General features: G+C 25.3%; 2 protein-coding genes across 5 annotated transcripts; one reads left to right on the plus strand and one right to left on the minus strand.

Annotated features, from left to right (window-relative positions):
• The first annotated feature begins 2,476 nt into the window (after positions 1–2,476).
• Positions 2,477–4,741, plus strand: LOC122852890 (U3 small nucleolar ribonucleoprotein protein MPP10). Its single transcript, XM_044152987.1, has 2 exons — positions 2,477–2,643; positions 2,754–4,741. Exons 1-2 carry the CDS (start codon positions 2,558–2,560, stop codon positions 4,660–4,662), a joined length of 1,995 nt encoding a protein of 664 aa, XP_044008922.1. The 5' UTR covers positions 2,477–2,557; the 3' UTR covers positions 4,663–4,741.
• Positions 4,742–5,322: 581 nt separating this feature from the next.
• LOC122852889 (aryl hydrocarbon receptor nuclear translocator homolog) lies at positions 5,323–18,595 on the minus strand. 4 transcript variants are annotated; one of them, XM_044152986.1, is made up of 12 exons: positions 18,191–18,595; positions 17,758–17,806; positions 12,086–12,166; positions 9,800–9,960; positions 7,992–8,309; positions 7,714–7,917; positions 7,292–7,471; positions 7,055–7,213; positions 6,813–6,963; positions 6,367–6,724; positions 6,146–6,287; positions 5,323–6,074 (listed from the first exon to the last, which is right to left on the minus strand). In XM_044152986.1, the coding sequence occupies exons 1-12, from the start codon at positions 18,228–18,230 to the stop codon at positions 5,857–5,859; spliced, it is 2,061 nt and encodes a 686-aa protein (XP_044008921.1). In that variant the 5' UTR covers positions 18,231–18,595; the 3' UTR covers positions 5,323–5,856. The 4 variants fall into 4 exon arrangements, with proteins under 4 accessions (XP_044008921.1, XP_044008920.1, XP_044008918.1 ...); XM_044152985.1 differs by having other exon boundaries at positions 7,705–7,917; XM_044152983.1 differs by lacking the exons at positions 17,758–17,806; positions 18,191–18,595 and adding an exon at positions 15,832–16,857 and having other exon boundaries at positions 7,705–7,917.
• Between the last annotated feature and the right edge of the window lie 107 nt (positions 18,596–18,702).

Here is an 18,702-nt window from a genome sequence, read left to right on the forward strand (position 1 = left end):
GAGGCGCTTGAATCGGCATCAACAATTTTTTTTTTTTTTATTTATCAGTTCACCGGTTGGTTCGTTCAATTGACATGTGTGTGTTTAATGTTTATCAGTGTATGTGTGTGTAATAGAGAGCCAAAGAGAGAGAGAAGAGAAAGAAAAAACTCTCGCGAGAGCAAAAATGCTCTCGTCCAAGAATGTAGAAAGTTGTTGTATTATTTGTTGATAAATATTATAACAATTAGAAAATTAAAAAATTATTTTAATTTAATTAATTGTTATAATTTTTATCAGGTATTTTTATTAAGAATTTTAAATTGAGCACAAATTTTTCGCGCTTTTTTTGTCATTGGCGACTACTGCCATCTTGGGTACAAAAAAAAATATATAATTTATTCGCGTTGTTCGCCATGAGGAAAATGCGATTTGGGTATATTCTACATGATGAATAAAAAATAAATTATATATAAATATTTAGTGTAAGGGATATTGAATGTTGGGGAAATATATTATATGTCCAACTTGAATAGTTTACTAAATAATTTCTAATTAATATTAAATGAATTTTTATGTGTATTTTCATATATTTGCATTATATTATTAAAATTGATTTATAAGTCATGATTTTACATATAAAAAGCTACAAGCCAATGATGAAAAAAGCTAAATTATAAAAATGAGAATATGATACCAACTGTTATGCAAGATGAATGATAAATAAGACTAATTATTATCTTTTAGAGTTAAATTTTGATACACAATATTTGTTAATAAATGACGTAATAATAAAATTTAAAATCCATATGTATTTATTAATTAATATTAATTTTTAATTTTTAAAATTGATGTTATTATGATATTTATGATATATAGTTGATGGCAGAAAAATAATATAATAATTATAGAATACAATAAAAATGTAATTTTTTATGAGTTTATTGTCTAATATTTGTAGTATATGAAAGAAAAAAGTAAAATTTATATATTATATTGAAATAGATTAAGACAAAAATAATAAAGAAAATTATATTAAAAAAATTTTTAAATATATGCATGAGTATGTTGTATAAGATGCATGAATGACCAAAATGATTTTATTCAATGATATATATATCTAATTCTATTTTTATTTGAAATTATTATGGTTTGATTATATGGGAAAGCTACAAACATTGTATATTTTTTACAACTCTTAGATTTAGATTGAATGTAAGCGATAATAACTTTGGTTTATCTTTTTGTCTAATCATATATTATTTGAATTTAATTTTTGACGATATTTTTTTTGTTTAATTTTAAACATTGATTTTGAATTTTGGCAGGTACGTGACGTTCAATCACCAGACGCATTGAAATGCTAGATTTTGCATTTGAAATTAAACAAATATAAAATTGTTCATCAAAGGTAATCATAAATAATAAGGCCTGATTTACTAAATTTTTGAAAAATAAAAAACCATAAATTTATTTAAAATTTATTTTGCATTTGATTTTTAACAAAAAAAATTTTTTATTTCAATTAAATAAATGTATAGTTAATAAAAAATAATAAAATATGATAATAATGTTAGAAAAATGTACGCCAAAATTTCTGATTAGTTTATTTTTTGAAAATCATGAAAATGAATCAAATTTTCACACCAAATTTTGAGAACCTAATGAAAACACTATAATATTTATTAATTTTGCATGAACAACAGTCAATAATCTGTTATATTATTTTACTTTTGATATTGTTTATTTTAAGATTGAAAACTTGCTGATCAGTGAGATATTTTTCATTGTTTTATTTTTATAAGAAAAGTATTAATGCAAAATAAATGGAAAGATAAGAAAAGAAAACTTAAAGTTCATGCAATTTTATAAATTGTTTACTATAATTTTTTTTGATGCACAAAAATAACAAATTATTTTTCAAATTAATTATAAATAGAATATTAATTTTTTGAAACAATATTTGAAATAATTATTTGGCTTTAAAAATTGAAATTCTATTTTGATATATAATAAGTATTTAATTTTCAACAATATTTAAAATGATAAAAATTAAATAATTAGTTTTATCAAATCATTATTAAAAAAAAACAAATTTATTAATTATAAAAAATATATTTTCAAATATATATGGTAAAAATATATTTATCTAATAATATTTTTAGAAATATTATCAATTCACATGAAACATAATTTTTTTGTACAGGTCAGTTCACGGCAAAATGTTTATCGTTTTCAAGATAAATGAAACAACAATTTGAATAAATTCGTCCTAATGGTATGAATGATAATTACATATAGTTAATTTATAATTTTATTTTTAGATTAGAATTAAGAAAGTTGATTTAAAATTATTAGAATTTAAAAATTGTAATTATTTAAACATTATAAAGAATTTTTAAATTTAATTGAATATTTTCGCGATTTTTCATTTACGATGCTTTCTGCAATTTGATTAAAAATATGCTACTGCGAAATCGCCATGAGGATTAAATTTATACATGGCTGAAAAAAATACATGTGCTGTGTATAAATAATCGAATTTTAATTAACAATAAATATAAATTTTGATAAATAAATGATACTTGAAATGGCTGGTGATAAAGTGCTGGAGGAAGTTATTGCAACTTATGATAGTAATACAAAACCAGTAAAATATTTAAGGTAATTATTGAATAATTATTTGTTAATATATTTTGGAGTATATAACCTCTATGTTTTGTATATTTTTGTATATTGTGTTAAATAATTAAATATTTATTTATTTTTAATAGTGTTCAAGATAGTGTTGCACCAAAATTTCAAGAAAAATTAAAAGATGTTTATGATTTTGCTCATTGTCAAATTAAAAAAAAATCAAAAAATGCATTACCGGAACTTGTCATTCAAGATTTTGATGAGGAACAAATTTGGCAGCAACTTGAAATGAAAAATGATGATGAATTGACAGATTTATTTGGTGACGTTCATCAGGGTTCAGCTGAGGATAAACTTAAAATCCCAATTGAAGTGGATCCAAATGATAAACAATTATCAATTAATGAGATAAATTCTGAAGAAGATGATAAGGATGATGATGATGATAAGGATGATGATAATGATGATGATGAAGAAGATGAAGATGAAAAAGACGAAGAAATAAATAAAGAAGAAATTGAAGATGAAGGTTCTGATGTAGATTTTTCTGGTAGTGATGACTCTTATGACTTGGATAGAAGTTTAAAAAAGAAAAAAAATAATAATGGGCCAATGAAAAGAAGTAAACCATCAATTGTTAATGATAAATTTTTTAAATTAGATGAATTAGAAAACTTTTTAAATAAAGAAGATGATAACTATTTGAATAAAGAGTTGAATGATAAGTATGAACCAAATAATGATTTTTTTAAAGATGATTTATCATCTGAAGATGATGAGGATCCAGAAAATGCTAGAATGCTCAAGTATACTGGTTTTTTTGATAGTCCAGAAAGTGGTGATGATGATGATGAAACATCAAAAAATAATAATAAAGAATTAGCAACATCTGAGGATAATGATGAAGTTGAAAAAAATGATAGAAAAAGAAAATTAAGTGAAACAAAATTACCTGAAAAACGTGTTAAATTTAATTTAATTGATAATTCTGATGACGATGATGATGATAGTATTGAAAAAGCTAAAAATAATGATGATAATGATAATGATGATATTAAATCATCATTGGAAAATCGTCAAGAACGTCTTAAGCTTAGAATTAAACAATTTGAAAAAGAAGCAATAACTGAAAAACCTTGGCAATTAAAAGGTGAAATAACTGCAACAAAACGTCCGGAAAATTCACTTCTTGAAGAATTTGTTGAAGTTGATATTGCAACAAGACCAGCTCCAGTAATAACTGAACAAACAACATTAAAATTAGAAGACATAATAAAACAAAGAATAAAAGATAAAGCATGGGATTCAGTTGTAAGAAAATATAAACCAGTTGAAACACCAAAAGAATATAAAAAGAAACTTGTAATGGATCAAGAAAAAAGTCAAAAAAGTTTAGCTCAAATATATGAAGATGAATATGTTAAACAAAAATCAGCACTCAATTCAAATGATGATGATGAACGTCAAGAAGAAGAGCCAAAAGAACACATAGAAATACGTGAATTAATGCATTCATTATTTAGAAAACTTGATGCTTTATCAAACTTTCATTATACACCAAAACTTGCACAACCTGAAATTAAAATTATCAGTAATATACCAGCAATTAATATGGAAGAAGTTGCACCAATTGCAACAACAGATGCAACACTACTTGCACCAGAAGAAATAAAGAAAAAACCACGTGGTGATATTATTGGTAAATCTGAAAGAACTAAGACAGATATGAACAGAGCAAGAAGGAAGAAAAAGGTTATGCAAAAAGTTAAACAACAAGCTATTGAAAAGAAACAAGAACTAATGAAAGATGGACCAATTAAAAATAAAAAACAAGCTAAAGTTATACAAGCTGCAATGGTTAAAAAATTAACAAAAGATAGAAATATTTCAACTATTGATGTATCAACAAACAAAAATCCAAAATCAACAAGTGCTTTCTTTTCACAATTACAAGATCAAGTATCCAGTAGCATCAAGTCAAAAACTGGTGCACAAATTAAAAAGAAAGATAAAAATGTAAACTCTGTTAAAAAACTTAAATTATAAATAATTACTTGTTTTTTTTTTTCTTTTTTGTTCTTCTTCTTGTATATTAGATTTTGAAAATAAAATTTTTTTTCTAAGTACTAATTAATTTTTTTATAATAATTAGTGTAAGGATAATCATCAAATAAAAAAAAACACAATTAATTATTTCAAAAAAAATCTACATCTCATACATCTCATACATTGGTGAAAAATTTTCTCTCTTTAATTTTTTGATTTTTTTTTTAATTATGATATGCTACTTTGTCATTATTATTATTAATATTATCGTTTTTTTTTTTTTTTTTCGTTTCATCCAAAAAAATCGTAAAACATTTGCAACGAATCACGCGTGAATTTTTTTACATAAAAATTATTCGTCGATAGTAACATTATATAATATTTTAATTTTGTTACTAATTTTTATCTTAATATTATTTAAAACCAGTGTGTCGCACAAGGAAGCGATGTGAAAATTACATAATTTTGTACATTGTCATTTTAAAACAATTTCAGCAGAGGTTTTTATCAATAGCATTTTAATTGTTTTTTCTTTTTTTTTTTAATGGATGATTGCACTGTCATAATTACAATGAATTAAATAAAAAATAATTAAACTAGTCGTATTGTGGCCAACAGAAAGCTGACAATAAAAATTATTATGTTTATTTTTTTTTCTCGTTTAGATGATGCCTCAGCATTTGGACCAACACAAAAAAAAAAAATTTCTTCTATACAAATAGTTTTATTTTAATTTTTTTTTTTTCTTAAATGAGAAAAACAAAATCTCATTTTACTTCAAAGTCTATATAATAATAATATCTTTATGTTTTAATGATCTACCTTTGAGGCAATCAATTGTCAATTAAAATTTTCAAGAGTCAGTATTTTTTTTTTTTCTTATTTAAAAAAAAAAACAACTTAATAAAAAACTAACTGACCTAATTACTTATCCAGTAATTTTAAAATACACAATTTTTATTTTTTTTAATTTTCACTCGTTATTAAAAACCTAATTACGAACCTTTTGGTGTATCAGGTGCAAGAGTACAAGTGCTTTTACGGAATTAATTATTCCCGGCGTAAAAGATAATTTGTGATAATTCAATGCTAGATGTCAAACTCGTGATATTAAAATATCATCACGAGGATGATCACAATAATTAATTTTATTTTTTTGTATTAAAAAAAAAAGTAATGTTTTTATTATTAATGCTATTCAAAATTCGTATTAAACATATTGAGTTCATCAAAACCAGGTGGACCACTGTGTTCTTGAAGCATTTGTAACATTTCATTAAATTCTTGTGGCTGTGAACCTGGTCCACTTTGTGGAGCATGAGTTACTTGTGGTTGACCAGCTACTTGTGCATTTGATTGTCCACCATCTTGTTGTTGTGCTTGATGTTGTTGTCCCTGCCAAGCCCACATACCTTTTATCGAAAAAAAAAAAATTTAAATTGTTAAAAATTAAATTAAACAGCTAGTATAAATAATTATTTACCAGGATTATTAGGCACTGTTGTAACTGAATGATATTGAGCTGCTGGTGTTCTTGCACCACTGCTTAATTGTGTATAAGTTGGACCACTTGGTGATCTTGAAGGACTCAGTTGACTGTACTGATAACCCTCGGTAACAGGTTGCTATTAAATTGTAATTTTATTATTAGTTTTTTTTTAAAATAATAATTAAAAAAAAAAAAAGCTAAATTAATTAAATTACTTGACGATTAAGTGTCCATGCTTGTTGAACAGGTGTAGGTGATGTATTTGTAGGTTTTTGCATTCTATTTAATGCAGTAGCTGATGCACTTTGTTGACTTGGTGAACCATATGCAATTGGTGATTGTGTTGCTTCATATTGATAAGCATTTTGTGTACTTGCTGGTCTTGGTTGTTGTTGTTGTTGTTGTTGTGAACCTGGTGCAGCAACAGCAGTTGGATGTTGCATTAAATGATGAGCATTTGGATACATTGAATCCCTTGATTGTTGTCGTTGTAATGAATAATCCAAACTATGTTGTCCATAAGGTGGAACTCCTTCATTTTCAGCTTGTGTTTCACCACCAGGATGAATTGATCTTATTTAAAAATAAAAATAATAACAATATTTAATTTATATAAATAATATATATTTATTAAATTAAATTAAATAATAATATAACTTACTTAGCAATTGAATTTGTACAAACAATATATTCAACATCTTGTGAGCATGGATTTAAAAAGGCAAATGCCGAAGTTCTCAGCCACACCCAGTCACGATTTTTTGAACGGAAACGATATACTGCTGATATAACTTGTCCTTTGAGCTTTAAAACTGTAATAATATAAATAAAATATAAAATATAATAAAACAATTGTTTGTTATAATTTATATATTATTAATAAAAATGGAAAAAAATTATAACCTTGATCAAAACTATCTCGCATATGTGGCAAGTCTTCTTGATGAAAAAATTCATAGCATTGATGACCAAGTAAATCAGATGGTGTATAACCCAATATACCACCAACCCTTTGATCGACAAATGTAAATTTACCCTCTGCAGAATGACGTGATATGAATTCTGAAAAATTATAAAATTATAATAATTACTATTATTTATAAATTTAATATTAAAAATAAATTAATTTTAAATTAATACCATTATTGCTATTTGAACCAGCCAAGTCATTGGTATTTGGTGTACTTGTTACTTGTAGTCGTCCAATTGCAACCAGACAACAATGATTTGCATCATCAGTTATAACACCATCGGGTCCAGTTTGAAGAGCACCCCTGTCTCCTAAACCCACACCTGGTATACACGGGGGAACAAAATCACCTACAGCGCAAAATTATCCAATTAGACCACTTTTCCCTGTTTCCATTGTCATTTTTTTTTTTTTTTTTAAAATAAATAATAAATAAACTACTTGTACTTGTACTTAAACAAAAAAAAAAAAAAAAAAAAAATCAAATAATTATCTGCAATAATGTATAGTAAAAATTTGAAAAATAAACAAAAAAATCTACGACGACAGGAACGATGGAATAATGTTCATTGAGGATTCATACCAAACTCACCAGTGGGGGGCCAATTTTTAATATACCCCGTGCAATGAACAACAGCATAACTTTGTCCATCTCTTGCTGGTGGTCCCAATGAATTTCTTTGTTTTAAACGATGAAGTCCTTGTGCTGCAGCCATATCACCAGAAGTTTGAAGACTTCCAACTCTCATACGACATATAAAACCACGTCTTGAGCCCATACTAAGTCTTACAGATGCTAAATAAATAAATAATAAATTAATTAATTGATATTAATATAATAAAATTTAAGATAAAATTATATATACTTACATTGATGTCCTTCTTTTTTAACTGTACCAGTTTTAAGATCAAGTACTCTACCCGCATGTTGTGGTTCTGATGCACTTAATTGTTCACGTACTTTTTCAGTATCATCTGGATGTACTTGATTATATAAACTTGTACCATACCAATCACTTTGTGAATAATTAAGTACAGGTGCAACTGAATCAGAAACATATATAATTCTACCAGTATCACAACTAACGACAAATAAAAAACCATCAGCAGCTTCAAGTATAAGATGTTTCAATTCTTGATCAGTTAAAAATGATGGTTTATATGTACCATCACTCGTATTACCAGTTCCTGAAAAAAAATATAAAAATTATATTTATTTAATATAAAAATAATCAAAAAACATTGGATAATAATGAAAAAAAAAAATGACAAAATTTTGTTGGATTGTGAGATTGTGATATAAGTGTGTGTGTATATATATTTATAAAAGACAAGGGCATAATGCCTATGTAATAATCAAGGTGCAAGATCAGAATTGCAAAGCGGATCCCTGGGGTATATAGTAGTATATAGTAAGCCTGGACCCGAGTCTCGATTCGATCTACGTTTCGATGTATGAGAAATTCCGGGAAGAGTTACTTTAACGACTTCAAAACAAGATCTATGGAAGGTACCTGATCGTGACCTTCGTTACCATTATTTTCCACCTGGAACAGCCAGTCTTACTCTATTACTTCCTCAACAAACTTTTTAACAATAAAATAAAAATATTTTATATTTCATTTTATAATAATTTTATTTACTTTTTCTATGGACAAAAAAAAAAAAAATAATGATAAATAACTTTTAAAGAAATTGAATCGTTTAAATGTAAATTAAATCAAATGACAACACTAGTATGGATAAGTCGTAACATTTACTGAATTATAAATGAAAAAAATATATATAAAAAAAAGATTTTTTATTCTTGAATTTAGTGATTGTCGAAGTGACTGGCTATTTGACTCTGGATGAAGATATAAACAGGTAAAAATAAAATAAAAAAAAAATATTCTGTCTTGTCAATTTGTATTCAGTAACACTCGTTGTTGAGAAAAAGGAGAAGTAGCTATAAACAATGCGAGACTTCAACGATAATATACGCAGAGCTATCTCCATAGTTTTTTTATATTTTATTTTCATTTTTCATTTTATTTATTTTTTCTCTAACGTTTAAGTTTCTGGATTGCGTGTTGGATTTTTTTTTTTTTTTCATTTTAAATTTTTATGTGAGTATGGTTTAACACGTTGTATGTCCCAAAGAGAATTGTCGCCACATGTTTAAACGATCCACCAGCTCACCGGAAGCATTATATCTCTTTTGAATTCAATATATATTTTTCCACCTTCATCAGCATGTCCACCTTTGTCTTTTAAATTTTTTTATTCATTTTTTTCTCTCTCTCTCTTTATATTATCATAATAATATAAATATTTTTAATCAAAAAAATTCTATGAATTTACAATAAACGTCATAGATAAATTACTCAATCATCTACGTAATTTATATATATGAAAAAAAATAACTGGATCATATGAAAAAAAAAAACTGACATGATTAACTTTTGTTAAGATTTGTTTAAACACTTCAACTACTTTGTACGTGACAATCAGTTTAAAGACATTCCAGATAACTTATCACACATATAGATTAACCAACTAAATATTAAAATTTTTTAAAATATATTTTCTATTATTTATAAAAAAAAAAAACAATATACTGTTTTTTTTTTTTTTGTGTCTTGAAAAATTATGTTAATTTGTTTAGAAAATTAAAATAATAATAAAAACATTATTACCTCGTAGAGCTTTCATATGAGCAACAGCCATTCTGAGTATTGTTAATTTATCGGGTTTTCTGGCAAGTGTTGAACACGTTGGTACCATGTCCGAGAGTTCCGTGATATATGCTGTCATCTTGTTCCGCCTTCGACGCTCAATTTCACAATGATTCTCTCGGCTGTTAACAAAACAAAAAAAAAACAATAAACATGTATATAAAAATTAATTAAACATTAATTAAATAACATCCTTGTTTATTTAAAATATATACGTTTTATATCAACAATATTCTTTCATTTCTTTAACTTGTTTATTTAAACTACATGAAAATAATTATTGTCAGTTTATTTTCATTATTTTGTGACACAAAAATAAACAAGCCAATGGAAAAATAAAATATATATAAAGGGTTCATAGTATATACAATTTACCAGCTTTATAATTTTTTATATAAAACATTTTTTTTCTAAATATATTTCAATGCATTTAACAACGTAATAAGTATACACACAATATATAAATTTAATAGCATTTAATTTATGATAATTCGCCATAAAGAAATTTACAAGTTAAAGAAAAAAAAAATAATATATATAAATATTATAAAAATTTTAAACACGCGAGGAGGGTAACCAGAGCCATTGCAAAAACTTAATATAAAAAGTAAAAAATATAAATATAAACTTGTTTGATTTTTAATATATAAATTAAATAAAAAAAAAAAAAAAATAGAAGTCTATTGAAAAATTAATACTGTTTTTAAAATGTCTATGTCAAGTGATTAAATTCATGTTTTACATGAATTTATGATGTATGAAGCAAAAATATATAATATAAGGTGAGAAAAATAAAATTGATGAGACAAGCATGATGATGTAGTTCATCAGAGAAAAACTGAGAAATGAATTGTATTTATAACGGCTTGTTGGCTATTTAAAAGAGGCCAATGTATCATAAAAAGGGGGGAAAAATGAAAGGGGGATGATATTGTATACACACTACATATATTATAAATTTATAAGAGTTAAATCCAAGAGTCTTATTGCACGAGTTCAAGGGTCAGATAAACTCAAGTTGCTTGAACAAGGACTACGATGCAATTTCAAAAAGTGCATCATGTTTATAATTCAGTTCAAAATATAAAAAAAAATTAAAATAAAACAACTACAATATATTATTGTTGTTTCAATTATTATTATTGTTTTGTTTAATTTAATTTTTTTTTTATTTTTAAACTTGCTTTTCCTTATTTTATGTATATTTTTTTGTTGCTTTTTTTTTGTTATTTTATTTTGTAGGAAGTTAAAGGTGGATGAATGATCTTAAAGTTGGTTAACCACTGGAATGCAATGAATAATAATAAAAATAAAAAATAGTATAATTTATATAATGTTATTATCGTCCACTGTGCGTCCTTCATAATCGCAATGAACCAAAAACTACTGGAATTTTGCATTAGAGTAAATTTTAAATTTACAAATGTATATATAAATATATACAACAACTTTGATGCTGGATGATGATGAAATATTTGTACCAAAGTAACTTTGTGGCTTTATGATTTTTATGGTAAAAAAAAAAATAATATTATAATAGTGTTATTAACTTAAAAGTGAGATGATATTACGTTTGCGCGATATCAAAAGTTTCATTTTTATATTTATAATAGTGTTATATTCAAATATTGTGGAATTTATTATTCTTTTTTTTTTTTTTTGCGGTTATATTAGATGTTAAAATAATAAATTTAATTTCTAAATTAATGAATAAAAAGTTATTTGAATTACAAAAAAATATAATTTAAAAAATATTAATATGTAGAATTATATTATTTAAGATTAATAATAAAAAATTGTAGATGAAGAATTACAGGTATTTGAGTGTATAGATAATATTGGCCATGTATTCCCACGACGTTAGGTGAGATGCCGAGGGCTTAACTACTGCCACAATGTACATATATACATATTGGCATCTTGAGGGGGGCCTACTGCGGGGCATTAACAATATATAAATATATATAAAAAAATATACATAGCATATAAAGTCAAATGTACGTTCAAAGCATATATGTGCAACAAGTTTGTCTTTGGGACCTCGAAGACAAAATACATATATATGATAAAAGCCAAGCCAGGACGTTAAGCTGATCGTGACTAATGTGAATCACCGCAACAAGTTGATGTATTAAAAAATTATTTAATATTTTATTTAACTATCTGATCTACTTTGTGAAATATTGTTAAATTATTTATATTTAATAATTGATTAGTTTATATATTTTTTTTTATTTTAAAACTTACCTAGCAAATCTTTCCTTGTCTTGCATATTATCATCCTCAATTCTACGGTACTTTCCTCCACTTGGATCATCCTCATCAGATCTAAAACGTGACAAATGAAAAAATTTATAAATTATAGTTTTTTTTTAATGTTGTTATTCTTTTATTTTATTTTTTATTTTTTGACAGGTAATTTATTTATAGAGGATCATGATAAATTATTAATAAAATATTACGTCCTCAATTGCGTCATTTTCCATATGTGTTTATAAATTATAAATTATCATTTCCGGATTGCCAAATATGGTTCTATACTTGAGAACATCCTATCGACCAAAGAATTCGAAAAAAAAATATATATAAACGACAGATTTTGTTAATGCTAAAATTAATATCAATTGATAAGAAATATTGTCATTATAATTTTATATCAAAATCATGACAATAAAGTTAGATAGAAATTTATGATATTTATTTTTTACTATCAAGTATAAATGTCAACAGAAATATTAACTTGACAAATAAAAAAAAAAAACGTGATAATAATTTTTTTTATTGCTACATCTGTAGCAATTTACAATAACTCAATTTAAACAATTCTCTTATAAAAAAAAAGAGCCAAATTTTCAAAAAAAAAAGTACCTGATATTAAAATCTGAGGAAAAATAAAAAAAAAAAAAAAATCTCAAGACGACGCTTGATGCATGTTACTGACCCTCAGCCAACATATATATATAATTTTTTTTTTTTCATTTATTTATTTCCTTTCTTTTTTTCTTATTTATTATTATTTTATTTAATTTTATTTTTTTTTCTCTCCACTATGTATCGTATATATATAGAATGAAGAGAATCCCTCTCTGGTTTCTGGACAGGGTACATACCCGTGACCCCCCCGTTACCCCACCCTACTTGTGCGAGGGTGGTAGGGCATCACATCCGGGTAAGTATCGTTTCATTCCTACGTGTTGTATGTACCTACGTGGGTCCCCTCATTGGGGCCTCAACAAACTCTTATCCACTACTATATATACTACTATGTATATGTATGTATTTATATATATACTCTCGTCCCTCTCCAATCGCTCCTCTTCATCCTCTTTCCCACGAACGAATAGTCCACTGTTATTTTTTATTCTTTTTTCATTTTTTTATTCTTTGTTCTTTTAGTTTTTTATTATTTTTTTACCTCCTCATCCACCTTTACTTCTCAACCCTGCAATGTTGTCCGCATAAGTCGGAGGACCGATTTATGGAGTACATAATGATCTGCCAAGGGGCATTATATCCTGACCTAACGGACCTCGTGTATATGGCTCTCTCGACAATTGGCTTTAAAAATTTTTGGAAAATAAAATATTAAATATGAAGAATAAAAACAAGAAAAAAAAAACATTGAAACCATTTATCAATTTAAAATAGATGAAAAAAATTTTTTACTCTATGAATAATTATTGATGGAAAAAAAAAGGGAAAATAAATTGAATTTTCAGTGTTTTACTTGAGATGGTGGTATATTAGCATTGAATGGTTTATGTGAAAGAGACTGGGATCATATGGTCAAGGAGAGACACAAAGTTATTTTTTTTTTTTAAATATATTTTCTTATTTTAGATCTCGCGGATTTTTTGAAAAATAAAAAAAATAATAAATAATAGTTATAATATGAAATAGTGGACCCTTGTCTCTCATCGTGACATGAATTTACCAGGTCATTATTATTATTATCATTTTTCTTTTGAGAGACAAAAGAGAGAGATAAAAAATAATATTAAAAAAATAAACATCTTGGTTATAATGTTGGGACTTATTTATTTATATTTATTTATATATTTATTTTTTTTTTTCATGTTTAAAGTTTTAGATCTTGTTGGGAGATTTCAAGAATCAGCAAAAGACCCACCACGAAAAACAAAGTTTCCAGTAGCTTCTCTCAGTACTGCTATTTATTTATTATATTGTTTTTTTTTTTTTGGCAAATATATAAATGTTTATACAATATATTTCTTTTTTTTTTTAATTTTTTTTTTGGGACTTGCGAGCGTACCAACGGTGGCACTTGTTCCTTCGACTTAGCACCTGATCAAAAAAAGCTTCTTATCCTGTCTTTCGAATCTTATTTTTTAACATGTATGGATATTTTTTTTTTTTTTTTGGAATACTGCTGATAAATATCGTCAAGTTTTTTACATATAATTTTTATATTTTTTTTTATTGAGCGATGTTGAATGTAGCTTTGTACATATTAATAAGTTTGCTGCCATTGGTAGTTTTTTGGGCCCGTTAGTTTGCTATATATGAAGGGGCGGTCCACTGTTTTATCCATTCTCCAAACTTGTCATTGGTCAATTTCAATCGAATAAATCGAATCGCTACCATGCGACATCATGCCCCTTCTAAATTTTTTACAATGACTTTCAATCAATTTTAATATCTCTTTTACCCTTTCAAAATTCAAATATTATACAAAGAAATTTTCAAATTTTAATATTTCTACAAGTTTTTTTTTTATTTTTAAATTATCAAAATAAATAAATAATTAATTAATTCAATTTTTATAATGTAAAATTATTTGTTGAATTTTCTTTTCATTGAATTATGAAACTGGAAAATTGAGGACATAGCGTAACAAACTATTTCCACGTGTGGACTGTTGTATATAGTAAAATAAGGAAAATATTTTTTTTTTTATATTTTAAATAAATAAATATTTACTAATGAATATAAATCTCATATAATTTAATGTTGAAAAATTGTTATTCACTCATGGTAATACTAAAATTATGTAATATTAACGAACCGTTAGTCAGGTGATCCGTTTGGATTTGCCAGTGACCGCAAATCTCTGCTACGTGACAAATTCTACAACTACTGGGTTTTACATTTGTCGATGAATTTGATTGTATGTATAAAGTAAGGGGGTTCGAAGAGACGAAGGGTAGTTATAAAAATCTTGTAAACAAGAGATTATAAATGGATTATAAAAAGCTCAAAGTATCTATTCAAATTGCCGCTCAAATTAAATTTTAAAAAATATAAATATTCTTTACTTTTATCAATGCAATCATTTCGAAATTCGAAATAATTACTATATATATTTATTTATTAGTATTTAGTAATTATTATTTTTAAATAATCAAGGCAATATTTGGAGTGAAATTTTTTCAAATTATCGCTTCAATTTTAAATGATATCCCATGTAGTTACACTGTTGGTTTTAGAAATTTACAATTATTTAAACAAATTGTTTATCATAAAAAAAATTTTTTAACAGTAGTAATAACAACTACAGACCACCAACAGTTGTTTATATAAATTTATATTTATTTTGTATATAGGGTTTTGTTATGTCTTCGAATAATGGTGGCAATCTTGCTGACATTATTTTAATAAACATAAACCAACAGCCAAACTTTAAATTCAATATTAAACAATAAAATAAATAAATAAATGGTTAATAATTTTTTAAATAATTCATAAAATCAATTTTATTATTTAAAAAATTAATAGAATTTTATTCTTGTAATTGAAATTATTTATTGTATATAATTATAATCAATGTACTTAATTTTTTTCTAGAGTGCTATTTGCCTAGGCTAGACAATTGTCAAATAATCCCAAACAAAAAAAAAAAAAAAAAAAAAAAGATAACGGAATATTATTAAGCCTAAAAACTTGGTCAATAAATTCAATGAGCAATATTTCTCTTTTAGATAGAAATTTTAATTTATTGACATTGAAATTGTTGTTTAAATTTTTTTTGTTACCTTCGTCGTTTTGTGAGGGACAAGTCATTATGAGATTGTTGTATATGATGGGGTGATAAATTTGGTCCGTAAGACAGTAGCTGACTTCCGGGAGGTGGTCCAGTAGCTCCAGGTGGTATACCCGCGACCAGTGGGGGTCCAGTGGCCAATTGGTAAGCAACATGATTAGTTGAAGGTGGAGGAATATAGTGCGAGGGTCCAGGTCCTTGGCCTAAACCAACCCCATATCCCGCACTTCCCGTACCACCCCCGTACATACCGTTTCCACCAGGATACTCTATTTTGATGTTTTTTTTTTAAATTTTTTTTTATTTTAAATAATTCACTTTTTATTATAGATCGTTTAATAGCCAATTTGTTTACATGTTGAATTTGTAAAATCTCGTCATCACTATGTAATTTCAATTTGACTTTTTTGAAAGTTCAATTATTCAATGACACTTTCACAATTTACACGTTATAAATATGAAAAAATATAAAATACAACACTATTTTTATTTTTTATTTAATAATTAATTTTATTAATTTTTTTTTACGTTATTAATAGAAAACAAAAAAAAAGAAAACCAGTCTGAAAATTATTTTTTAATCTTGTAAAAAACATTTTGATATATCATCCTATCTCAAGCCACATTATCATCAACAACATAAAGTATAATTTAAAAATAATTAACACCTTAATAACATAATAATTATTATTATTTTCATTTTTATAAAATATAAAAACCACTTGGCGGGAAATAATTTCAATTACAAAAAATAATTGTAGCACTTTTGATATTTAAAAATATCCTGTGTTGTTTACTTTCATTTAATTTAAAAAAAATACAAATTTATCAACAATTTTTTTTGTCAATTTGTTTAATAAACAACAGTTGATTTAAAAAAATATTTAAATAATTAACTTTTGTATAAACGTTAAAACAAGTTTCCTGGTTTTAATTGTTTTTTTTTTTTTTAATTAAATTAAATAATGAGAAATAAAAATTTTTACTTTGGACTCGTCACCACCCACGTCCCGTTGGTGACTGATTCCACCATAGCCGCATAATGTGCCGCGGTTTGTGTCCAACTCTGCGGGGGTTTGCGGAGAGAAAAAAGAGGGAGAGGAGGGTGACTATCACTTCTCCCACCAATACCTCTTGATCATTCAGCACACGAGATGCAACAGTTTCGAATATTTTTTCCTATTTTAATTTTTCATTTTCTTAAACAATTTTTTCTCTTTTTATTCATTCAAAAGTTTTTAATACAAGTAAATTATATTATTTTTTCTTTATTTACTTTGGAAATTTAAAGTTATAAAAATTTGCTATCAAGAAGTGTGGGAGCCAAAAAAAAAAAAAGTGACTTTGATGCTTCACAATGCATCCAATGTGATATATGAAAAAAAAAGGAGCAAATAATTTAAATTCTATTCTATTTTCATTCATCTTTTTTTTTTTTTTTTCGGGTTACTATTTACAAATGGTACAAATGACTGTGAGGTCATTGGAATGTATTCTTTTGCGACAAAATTCAAACACAATGACCATCTTGGCATGCATGGCATTTTTTTTTTTTTTTTTATTTCCTGAAAAAAATACACCAGGTGAAAGAAAATAATAAAAAAAAAAAAACCGACATAAAGAACTTGACATTTGTTATTTGTTATACCTGAGGATTATTTCGATGGATTATAGCATAATAAGGCCCAAGAATCTATTTTATTTTTTTATTATTTTCACCTTTTATTTCTGCTTCCTTCTATTCGTTTCGAATTTTATATGGACACGCTGCAGGGTGCACATTTACCGACCTAATTTTATGCTAATTTATTTACAATACATACTGTCTTTTATTTATTATTATATATTTTTTATTGTAAATAAATTTTATTTTTTATTTTTGGAGTAAGTATTTTATTTTTTTTATTTTTTAACTTACCCAATACTGCTTGCTACTCTTTTTTGGGCCATTTTTGTTGGTTCAGACCCTGTGAAATAACAAAAAATAATTAATATAATTTATTATCATTAATTAATAAATAACAAATTAATTTTATAAAATTTTCAATATTATTATTGACATATTTGATGTCAATGCTAGTGCAAGCTTTAATATGATACTTGAAAAAATTCTATATACAAAGCAAAAATATACATAGAATAATTAAAGCTGTCACTGTCAAAAAAAAAAAAAAAATATAATAAAATTCATCAACAAACAGCATATTTAAATTAAAATTTCTAATAACATAACAACAATATAATTAATTAATTAAAACTCAAAAATATCAACATTAAAACTAACACTAAATAAAAAAAGACAGTATTATAATAAAAAAAAAAAAAAAAAAGAAAAAAAAAACTAAGTTTACCTGTCATAGAATGGGCGATGGACATTTCGATAGTAAACATTCAGGCCACTTTATGTTATTCACAAATTGTCAATGAATATAATTAAAAATCACCTTATAATTATAATAAACTCGTTAATAATAATTCACAATTACCACGCTCTAATAATAATATTAATAAACTGGGTGTTTACACTTTGTTGGAGCGCCATTTTGAAGTTTCACTCTCTTGGCTCCGAGAGAATAAATTTATTTTTTTATTCATTTTTTTTTTTTATTTCTAGAGAGAGAATTGGGGTGAGAGATTTTTCTCTCTTTCTTTTTTTCTCATGAGAGAAGGAGAGAATAATACAAAGCACTGAAAAAAGTGTAAAAAAATAAGAGACAAATATACAAATCCTCGACAAAAGGGGAAGCTGAAGGGGACAAAAAGGTAAATATAAAAATGGACGCGTTCAAAAAACATTTGTTAAAATATTGTCGTTCATTGTAAACATCTAAATCGATAATTTAATTATTAAATATCCATATTA

Source organism: Aphidius gifuensis, linkage group LG3 (genome assembly GCF_014905175.1).
Source record: "Aphidius gifuensis isolate YNYX2018 linkage group LG3, ASM1490517v1, whole genome shotgun sequence".
Lineage (NCBI taxonomy): Eukaryota > Metazoa > Arthropoda > Insecta > Hymenoptera > Braconidae > Aphidius > Aphidius gifuensis.

Excerpts from the sequence above, each read along its gene's own strand:
- LOC122852889 (XM_044152983.1), bottom strand. The coding sequence starts at position 16,088 with ATGTACGGGGGTGGTACGGGAAGTGCGGGATATGGGGTTGGTTTAGGC. Across the intron at positions 8,310-9,799 it reads TCATATGAAAGCTCTACGAG|GAACTGGTAATACGAGTGAT; the intron begins GTAATAATGTTT and ends ATTTTTTTTCAG. Across the intron at positions 6,075-6,145 it reads AACAGTGCCTAATAATCCTG|GTATGTGGGCTTGGCAGGGA; the intron begins GTAAATAATTAT and ends TTTCGATAAAAG.
- LOC122852890 (XM_044152987.1), top strand. The coding sequence starts at position 2,558 with ATGATACTTGAAATGGCTGGTGATAAAGTGCTGGAGGAAGTTATTGCA. Across the intron at positions 2,644-2,753 it reads AAACCAGTAAAATATTTAAG|TGTTCAAGATAGTGTTGCAC; the intron begins GTAATTATTGAA and ends TATTTTTAATAG.